Source organism: Hetaerina americana, unplaced genomic scaffold, assembly GCF_022747635.1.
Source record: "Hetaerina americana unplaced genomic scaffold, ioHetAmer1.1.p SCAF_10, whole genome shotgun sequence".
Classification (NCBI taxonomy): Eukaryota; Metazoa; Arthropoda; class Insecta; order Odonata; family Calopterygidae; genus Hetaerina; species Hetaerina americana.
Window position 1 is genome coordinate 72,704,045 of NW_027286070.1, and position 10,743 is coordinate 72,714,787.

General features: G+C 38.0%; 1 protein-coding gene across 2 annotated transcripts; it reads left to right on the forward strand.

Annotated features, from left to right (window-relative positions):
• The first annotated feature begins 1,836 nt into the window (after nt 1-1,836).
• On the forward strand, nt 1,837-10,618 carry Mettl4 (Methyltransferase like 4). Of its 2 annotated transcripts, none has more exons than XM_071598162.1 (6): nt 1,837-2,239; nt 2,761-3,132; nt 4,803-4,885; nt 6,689-6,863; nt 7,404-7,584; nt 9,456-10,618. In XM_071598162.1, exons 1-6 carry the CDS (start codon nt 1,994-1,996, stop codon nt 9,590-9,592), a joined length of 1,194 nt encoding a protein of 397 aa, XP_071454263.1. In that variant the 5' UTR covers nt 1,837-1,993; the 3' UTR covers nt 9,593-10,618. The 2 variants fall into 2 exon arrangements, with proteins under 2 accessions (XP_071454263.1, XP_071454262.1); XM_071598161.1 differs by lacking the exon at nt 9,456-10,618 and adding an exon at nt 8,490-8,782.
• Nucleotides 10,619-10,743: the final 125 nt, after the last annotated feature.

A 10,743-nucleotide genomic window follows, 5' to 3' on the forward strand; every position in this document is an offset into this window, starting at 1 on the left:
TCTAGCGGTTAAGTTAATTTGTGGATGGACACAACTAATAAATAGACTTTGTAACTCCCAGCCCAACATCCTACCCTGCAATAATTCCCTCTTCATCTCTGAGTACTTACTTTATCCCGTCCAGCATCCCTATCCTGTTCCTGCCCTTTCCTATTTTGCCCAACATTCTCCCCTCTATTACAGTCTTCAATATCCCACTGCCGATCAATGCGCCCCTCATCTATTTTTCCTGCCTCTATAGGATTTCTCCCAGCAAACCCCTCACTTCGCCCACTATACCAAGTACTTCCTCATTTGTTTTCTTCTTGGTCCATTTCACCTTCTCCACGACCGCATTTCAAAAGCCTTCAATCTACATCTATCCTCCTACTTCAATGACTACGTTTCCGTGCCGTACATAGCTATGCTCCATATCAAAGTTTTGGCGAGCCTTTGCTTAACATCTTTACTGAAAATCCTTGTCATCAACACCCTCCTCCTTGTGTAAGTTTCTTTGCCTAGTGCAATACTTATCCTTATGTCCCTACTACATCGATACTGTCGGTCCAGTAATAAGAAGAATCTTTGAGGAAACAAACATATGAATTTGGAAAATGAAAATCCTTTGCAAAAATAATTTATTTTGTGTACATTATTATGCACGTATGGATGTAAAACTTGGTCATTGGGAAAGAGAGAAAAGTCTTTGTTGGAAGCAGTGGAAATGTTGGTTTGGAGAAGAACAGCAAGATGGATGGACGATTAAAGCAATGTAGAAGTACCAAGAGAAATTAAAGAGGAAAGGAATTTAATAAAAGAGATGGAGAAAAGGAAAATGAAATTTGTTGGACATGTTCTCAGACAAAACAGCTTCCAGTAAAGTATAATGGAGGGAGATATAATAGGGAAAAAGGAGAGGGAAGGCCAAGAATGAAATTTATAGATGATCTTAAAAGTACTATGAGAGTAACAACTGACAATGAATTGAAAAGAACGGCAATGGAGAGAGGCACCAATTGCTGCAATGACAAGGCCCCGCCTTCTTCAGATGCTGATCATATATATAGCAGAGCAAGGGCACCTACATTTGTCCATAAAATTACAAACACCCAAGCCCTAGATGGAGAAAAAACCATCTAGGCCGGAATCGAACCTGCGACATCTGGGTTGGCAGACGAGGACATTACTCCGGGACAGAAAATTACGCTTTTCTGCCGGGACAAATGACGAACTTTTATATAACCATGTTATTGCCTGACTCTGATGGCTGAAATCAATACCTTTACGAAAGACCCACAACTGGAGCTGAAGATTTCTCCTGAAAACCGTTCTTCTTATTCTCTATTTGAGAAAGTGCTCAATGCGAGGAGGGAGGGAGAATGTGTTGAGGCGAAATCGCTCTGTAAGATGAGCGAGTCGTCTATCGAAGCATCGCGACGCGTCAACTAAGTTAGGGGACAGAACCTCGATTATGTATGATTAACAATTGTAGCCATGGTAACTGCATGGTTTGATTAATGATATAAACTGTAAATTAGGCACAGGTATTATGATCGTTGGCAGGTATGGAGTACTTGGTTGATAGAGTTTCTCTCGGGTCCTATGAAGAAAATACATATAAAGAACTTAGGTTTAATATATTTTGAATGGAAAAATTCAGATATTGTACAATATGAAAATACTCGAGAATTACCGATGTGTAATCGAGAAGGACTGGTTATAGCATAGGCAGAGCATGAAACGGCGTTAAGCTCAAAATCGCTAAAATCATATAACCCGCCACAAGAGCGATTTGTGATGGCAATCGAAAGATGTCGACTTTGATACTCGACATTAGCAGTAAGTAAAGTGGGCAACTTCAGCATCAGGCGAAGCATGGAGTTTGTTAACAGCCGGTGGAGACTTGGATAGGAAAAATCTTATCCCTAGAGCGTGTGATATGAAACCTGTTACGCTTTGTTAGAGCAATGCGAGGTATACTTTAGACGGTGAGGATCTCAGAGTACACCTTAGCATGACCGTGTTGTTCAGAACAGACCGAGGGTCTTTTATTTCCCACCAGCTATATAGTGAAAATATTTTCGGAAATGTTTTGGCTGGTAGTGATTTTACATCGCTGAGACTTAGAAGTGAACTGTTTGATATTGATACGCCATTTCTCCGGAAGAATGAATCTGTGAAGACATTCGATGACAATTTCAAATCGAGAAAGAAGAGGAGGAAACTGGAGTCGGATTTTTCCGTTAAACTTAGTCAAATGGTACGTAAACTTTAGAATTGTAAGTGATCGTTACCGCATTGTTCTTAATTAGTGAACTGACAATATACGTTAATAGTATAGTTTTATAATTTCAATGTTAATGTAGTTGGAAGATAGATTATGTATCATCACGCCCATGCACGGTAGATAACCAACAATATTGTTTTATCGAGCAGATGTAACGAATTGTGCGGGATAAGTAATGGGTTCAATGGACAATTGATTAGATAATAATGTTCATATAATGATGCGTTATCCGAATCTGTTCGTTAAGTCATGGTACTTCCGGTATATATTCCACGATAAATTACATTTATTGTGAACGTTTTTTGTAGGTATTAATATATTTACCGCGGCCAGGTAATTTAAGTCTCTCTATCTAAGTATAAGTATCTATCAGTTCCAAGACAGTCTTGCAAGATTTATATTGTACCCCTGGAAGATTTTCCTTTCATTCGTTTAAGTCATGGATAAATTACTTGTACAAGCCATAAAGAATAACGTTAAGGATTCTTTTTTAGGCCACCATAGTGAAAGAAGAGTTGAGTGCTATAGTTCAGGAAGGGCAAAAGGATGGTTTTTTGTGTGTCAAACAAAGAAACTTCCTTCCATGCCAAACAGTAGAGAGAGTGAACCCTTGCGATGGAATTTCGGTTTCTCCCAAGAGTACCACAGCCTCTGTAGAAACCGAAAGAAATTGCCGAGCAAGAGCAGCTGCTGAGGAGTTTTACCGCCTGTCATGGAAGAAAGAAGTAATCCCTATGCATGGCCAGAATAACAGTGACCTGGCTGTTATGAAGGAAATTCCTGGGGATGATTCCTCGATGTATTTATTTCCTCCGAGATGTAGTTTTCATTGCTGTGACGTTAAGGACATTACCCAGCATGTGGAGGTATTTCGGAGATATATTTTTGCCTGCTTTATATTTTTTAAATAATATTTTATTTATTTAATTTCAAAAGGCGGAATTGGCGTGAATTTTAGTATGCATATTATAGTTAAGAGAGATGAGCGATTCATAGCAAAGGATTATGGAAGCCGGTTGATGTATATGCATTTATTATGTCAACTGGAAAGTTCCAATAAGATCGCCAGCATTTGATAACGTTAAGATAATATGATTCAATACAATCACATGTATGGTATTCTAGTGACATTGACTGCATCGATATTATGTTGGATCAATTCAGATTCTATGTGTCATATGCACTTGGATTTATGGGTATGCTTGATTTAATTTGGAGACTCCTAATTTACGTTGCTGTGAACAACCCACTTTTCTATACTTTTGTATTTCTGACAACTAATGACATGTAAGTTTTATAATGATTTACTTGGGGAAAATAAAACATTTAAATACCCTTGTTGGGCCTAGTGTACCAGTAGATCTGAAATGATGTATAATTAGTGTAAAGGGGATGGAATTGTATGCATGTTGTATTGTGGTAGCTATTAGATGACGTGACCAACAGCCAAGGTCATTTTTGCGAGTAGGATAGGTGGGTAATTTTTTTGAAGTTTTAAGATATTCAAGGAATGTTTGAGAGAATCCATCATTGAAATACGAGCCTCATAAGCCTACTCTTAACAAAAGCTGTCAAGGCATGGCGTATGACATCCATTCTGATGCTAGGTATTCACATTGCACCCAAATATGGTTTAGGGTACTTTTGGAAAACATTTCCCATCGCCATAATTCAAGCCCACACCCTTGAGGTGGGAAGCCAATGCCCCAGCTACTTAACCAACCTTATTTGTAGTTTTAAATGCCTTAGTACATGTTTCACTCTGAAAAATCTGTCTTAATACAAAATGAATGGTCTGTAGACAAGATGAAAGAAGACTGCCGACCAATACGCCCTTCATCCATTACTCCTTCCTCCTTAGGATTTATCCCTACAAACCCCTCTTCTCCCCCCTCACCTTGCCTAGTACACCCTCATTTGTTTTCCCTTCTGTCCACTCCACACCCACATTTCTAAACACGAGTTAATTAGTTAATTAGACATTAAAAATGTCTTAATAGAATTAAAATTGGGCATTTTCCAATGCATTAAATTACTCTGCTGGTCTCAGTCTTCCCTACTGTTCTGTAAGTCAGGGGTTCCTATCCACTCCAATTTGGGTTTTCCGCTGCCGTGGGCTTGGATGCCTGTTAAATGTCTACCCTGTAATTTTTCTGCTTGGTGGACTTGTAAACATCTCTTCTGTGTCATGATTATCTAAGTGTTTGGAGGTGTCATACGTATTTGACTTGTAGATTAACCTCTATGCATGCATGTAAATGGGTACAGCGTGAAGTAGCTCTAATTTATTGTAAGAAAACTGCATTCTTTATTTAATGTGATACTCACATGAAATACCTTCTTTTCTATTCATCACCATTTAAACTATTGGATATTCGTATCAATATTCTTGGAATTTTTAGTGAGTGTATTGCTAATGATATACTGAGTAGTGAAGTGAAGTTTAAGTTTTTTTGGAATGAAAATTTAAAGTGTATATATTTTGTGTGTCAAACCTTATGGATTTTAAGCATTTATTCCATGTATACTTTTTCAGGGTATGTTTGATTTAGTTGTGTTAGATCCTCCATGGTGGAATAAATACATTCGAAGGAAGAATGCGAAATGTGTTGAAGCAGGGTGAGTACCTTTAATCTCAGTATATTTCATGCTAAGAGGTTAATAATTGATGCATTCCATTTAACGTTTTTTTCATTTTAAGGTATAATTGTACATTAAATTCCACGTGGCACAATTTTAAATGAGCATCTTTGTGATTTAGTTTTACAGAATAAACTAAATGATACGACATTATAAAATGTATGATAGCTTTATCTGACGTTGGTTTGTGTTGCGGTCCCACTAGTATGTAAAGGCCTAATTCAGTGGGTATAAATGTGTGAATATGGCTAGAAAATATTGGATAATTTGAGTACACCTTTGAGATTGTCTCGCTGTTATATTTAGTCTTATAGTGTAGAATATATTTAAAGACCCCACCAGTTTGGCCGCGAGGTGGAGCCCCAGGACGGACTAGGAGTTATAAAATATCTGATAGAAGATAAGGCAGGCTGAGAGGTTTGTTGGCTGAAACATTAACTTCTCCAAAATTCCAGGAGACTGTGGGAAAATAGAATGAGAATGAGTTGTCTTTATGTATTTCCCCCAAACCATTGGAATAGATATCAGCTGCCTAGATGGGCCTGGAGAGTTACAGTGGGTCTCTTCTGTAATCCTTGCATCTCCAGTGCTGCCTCTGTGTGATAGATTCTGAATTATTCTGCAATGCTAATGTGCCTTCGGAAAAACGCCCTTGAACATGGACCAGCTGCAGAAAGTGCATTCAGGAAGAAAATTTTGATGACAGAGCAAACAGCTCCCAAAACAAAATGTTCGTGCGAGGAAACGTTAATCTTGATGGCCACCAGAGATTTTACTTTGGAAGTTTAAATAATGCATCCATGAAATTCTGGGAAACGTCTTATTTTGAAGTTTGATGAAAATGAATATTTTGATGACATTATGAATTAATTCACTGCTGTCTCCATGCCCCCCCATTGCAAACCCAAAATAGACATTTCAACCCCAAGTAGTGAATCTGGACTTAAATGCGTAAAGACAGTGGCAAACCACTAAGATGCTCATTTTGAAAAGTGTGAATTAAGATTTTACTGACTTGACCACAGAGATGGGCTAGTTTTTCATAGTGAACTAAAATGTATATTGTTAATGTAGTAAATATTAAAAATACAGGGTTCGTCCGGAAAATAAGTGTGCTGAGCTCAGGAAAAAAAATTTATTACACTTTTACATATCTTAAGCTAATATTCCTCAAAATAGGACCCTTGTGAGTCGATACACTTGTTCCAGCGGCGTTCCCATTCCTGGAACGCTCCCGCAAAGGCATCATCGGGAACCTCTCGAAGACTCGTCGTCGACCTCTTCTCTGCCCTCCACGAACATCTTGTGCCACCGAAAGATCATGTTTCTGGACATGGCTGACTCCCCGTAAGCCTGGTTAATCATACCGACAGTTTCGGTAGATGATTTTCCAAGCTTTACCGCAAATTTGATGGAATAACGCTGCTCCAAAAACTTCGGCATCGCGTTCCGTGACGTGGGTCGAGCGTGGAGGTTCGCGTTAACAGAGCTCCTCACTACACCACAGCTCAGAGTCGACTGCCTTTTTCAGCGTCGCTTGCCAACATACCCCCCTCCAATCGCAGCCCGTCAGAGCGGTGCTGGGTGCGCCTGGAGCGGCGTGCCCAGCCCAGGAGTCAGTACACTTATTTTCCGGACGAACCCTGTATATTAAAAATATGTTGAATGATAATTTGAAGAAAAGTCTCTTTGAGTTTCATCTCACATAATTATCGTGTCAGTTTAAAATTTGAAAAATTAGTTGGCATATAAAGTTTATAATGCATGCAATGTTTTTCTAAGTTATCAGATGATGAACAATGAAGACTTAGCGGCTGTTCCTGTTGGCAGCGTCCTTAACCCTGGTGCTCTTGTTGCTGTGTGGTGCACGAATTCCGAGAGCAATATGGAGACTCTTGAGAAGAAGATATTTCCCAAGTGGGGAATCGATTTCATTGGACGGTGGTTCTGGATTAAGGTTAGATGTTTACTTTTTGACTTCGATTTGTGTAAAAATGTTGACACATTATGGTGGTTGTTTGACCGATCAGGAGAAAGTATTTCTGTGTGTGCAGGCCTTTTGGCTTTTGTCTAATTGGTTAAACAACTCAGTCTATCCTGGTATTTGTTCTATCAATCAATCCTCCTCCAAGTCCCCATGCTTTTTCATTGACTCATCCTAACGCATAGAGTGATATATCATCTGTTAATGAAATGCATCCAAAAGCCTACAGAAATATCAACGATCAAGGTCTCATAAGGATATCAAAAGAGTAGCTTCAAAAATGGAAATGAGGACATGCAAAGTTTTGTTTTGGATGTGCAATAAGTTTGTGTTAATGACAATATTCTTAAAATCATCCTGGCATAACCTTTGTGGATTCAGGCTTCGCCTTGTGGAGTAATTGCTTTCACGTGCAAATGCATTCAGCCTTCTTGGGATGTATAGTCTTCATTTTAGTCCAGGAAGGCCATGCTTAGTGATCCTTTCTTAATTCTCCGTGACATTTGATTTCAGGTCACCAAGTCTGGCGAACCAGTTTGTCAGTTTTATCCACCGCCAGGCAGGCAACCATTTGAGCAGATAGTGTTTGGGAGGAGGAAAGGGGACGAGGGCAGCAGCACTGCCACATGGGAGGATAACAGGGTTGTGGCCAGTGTTCCCAGTGCCCTTCACTCCCACAAACCACCTTTAGCAGGTAGGCAACTCCCTTGTTTCCTGATGAACCATCATCATGCAGTACTGTTTGCACATTAAAACGTCAACACTGAAATTTGTGGACAGTTCTTGAGTGTGGACGTAGCTGTAGTATCATGCTACAGTTGTTCAGTACTCAGGATAGGTCATAGTGAAGGTACTGGGTTTAAAATGCTAAAATTAAATTAATGAAAAGTTTTCTTAGAGTGGAGCTCTCTTAATAATTCTCTTTGTTTGGCCATTATAATTAGGCGCTTATGAACTATGCTTCTGGGTTGTTGCTTTTGCAGTGCAGGCATATTATATCATTCTGTTCATCATATTTGTTAGTGGTAGGAAGAGATCCGGTCTTATAATAGAAGTCATTCCCGTGAGCTACGGTTTTTGTAACTCCATTGCATTGATAAGAATGCTGTGAATGAATTTGTATGTAATCCTGATGAAATTTCCAGTCAGATTGACTGGAACTCAGTTTAGTTTTGGCTGGGTTTCGGAATATCAGATATTGACTTAAGCTGGCAACAGGCTATGTAGTTTTTTTTATTTTCGATGGATTATCCTTGGATGTAATGGCGATCAGCCTTGTAAACTCTTCCCTTGTGTGTAAGCAGCACCATTCCTTTCTCCTGTACATTTTCTGTGATTGTAGCTTTACACTTACGAAATTCTGATATTGCATCATTTCCTGTTTGAAGCTACTGTAGAATCTTGACTTTGAGTACAATTTTAATTAGTACAAGTTTCCAAGCTGTCCCGGCTAACATCTACCATCATTTTAAAATGGACCTCCATGGAAAACAAATAATCCACAGAAAGAAAAAGTATAACGTCCCAATTTTCTTCCCATGGTAATCCGATGGGTAATCAACTGGGCTCCTGACCACTGCACCTCGTTTCAATCCCCAGGGACACCTCTGGGCAGCTACATCCTAGCCTTGTGGTTTTTTGGGTGCCAGATCTTGGGAAACCACTGGTGGCACAGGAAAGGAACTGGCCCGAATACCCTGAGGTGTGATTTTCACATGCCGAATAAGGCTTATTACCAGGCAGGCTCAACCCTCGCCTTTCAGACCAACATTTGAGTTGATAAGTATTTTCCATGTGACATGCATCTTCTCTTTTGAGCATTCCTTCACTCGAGCAACAATGTAGAACAAAATAATTTCTCATGCTATAGATTTTTTACACTCTTTTATGAGGATTATATAGATGGGTATTGCTTCTGGATTTTCGTTTCTTTGATTTAATTTTCAATTGCATGGGAATCCAGGTTCGATTGCAGTTGCAGCTATCCGCTCTTTTTAAGATGGTGTTGATAGTAAGTTAGCCACCCAGATGCAAATATATTTTGTATTGGTATATTTGGTGTGTGGTTCCTTTCTCTAAATTTACTGTGGGCTATGAAGACTGTATTTTATCATTTACGGTTTGAGAAAGTTCTCATTTCAAGTAATTATTACAGACCTTTTTATTTTGATTGAGCTGCATTCTCTTGTTTTATTATGTGCCATAATTGTAATAATTTTTGAAATTTTCCAATACTCCAATTGCAATGCTCATCACTTTATCTACCCTTATATATTTATCAGAATTTCAGACTATTTTAAATTGTGCTATTTAATTTGTTATGTCTAAGGTAATGGAATGTCAATGTTTTAACTGGGATAAAAAGAAAGGAATACCCGGAAGCCTTTGAAAAATTCAGGGGCGGAGACCAGGGTGTGAGTACAGTAAAGGGAAGGTGTTTATGTCTAAACAATTGGATAATTTAAGCTAAAAAAACGATATAAGTAAATATGAAAAAGATTAGGATGTCTAGAAGTTTAAGTCATGTTATCAGAGATTCTATGATGATGCATATTACATTTTCAGAAGTGCTGCAGCCATATCTCAAGTCAGATGCAAGCTGCTTGGAATTGTTTGCAAGGTATCTTTTGCCAGGTTGGACCAGCGTCGGTTTTGAAGTTCTTAAACTTCAACATAATTCACTCTATGAAGAAGTGAAATAATATGGTTGGGGGAGTGACACTTTTAGGCGGAGGAATGCTCTGTGATGAAGTTGCTGACACTTGCACAATAGTTTTGAAAATGGTTAAATTGTGATATAATTTTCCATGACCCTATTCTTCCCTATTTATTGCAATATATATTTTGATAGTTAACCTTGCCTTCAACCAAAGTAAGATTGGGTCGGTATTTTACTTTCTGGCCTTACATTTGAATGGTTGTCATGGTGAGAGCATTGGAGAGAAAATTACTGTAAGATAGAAAAATCACTTTCTATGTACCATTGTTTTTTAATGCTTGTTAAAGTTTATTTTTTTATCTTATTTTGATGAATCATTCTTGTGACCTATATTGGATCACAGATTATAGATCTTCAATTATTGTGAATGAAATTATAAGTATTACAAATTTAGTCTTTTTTTTATGAAGTCATTTTCATGATATTTTTAATTACAATCCAACTATAGAGAGAGTTATTACTCTTAGTTGTCTTTTTGCAAAGACCTTTTTGAGGACTTTTTTCTATTGTGGAATTAAATGAATGAAAAACTCCAATAGCCGTAAACAATTGACATTTGTTTATGGCTATTGGAGTTTTTCATTCGTTTAACGTTCGACTAGCCGGAAGGGCTGAATTCTATCAATATTCTGGAATCGCCTGAAAATTTTCTTTTGTTTATGCCTGAATTTCAAAGGGATTCCTTATAATACCTAATTACTCCTATTATTCGTGGGAGAGATACTTGCTGCCGCCGTATGAGTATCCTTTACAATATATCTAGAGGAAGGGAATGTTATTTCCAGTTTGTACATTGATTTTTTTTCTAACGGAACGGAAAATGATGCAGAAAATAAGAAAAATTATTTTTGTCGTTTCAAGTGATGAATCATAGTTGCAGTTTTATTGGTGAAGATCTCTGACTAATATTGTTTTTGTACTAAATATACAAAGCACTAAAGTTGCTGCACAAGTACCAAATATATAGACTGGTGGGATTATATTTACATCATTATTGTGCCAAGTTACAATAAAGCATATTTCTGACAAATCTGCATTTCTTTTTTCCCAGTAGATACAATACCCATGCTGTTTCATAGCAGTGCCAGGCTAGCTCTTAAAGTATATTTTTTTTACATTGCTTCTTAACGTAAC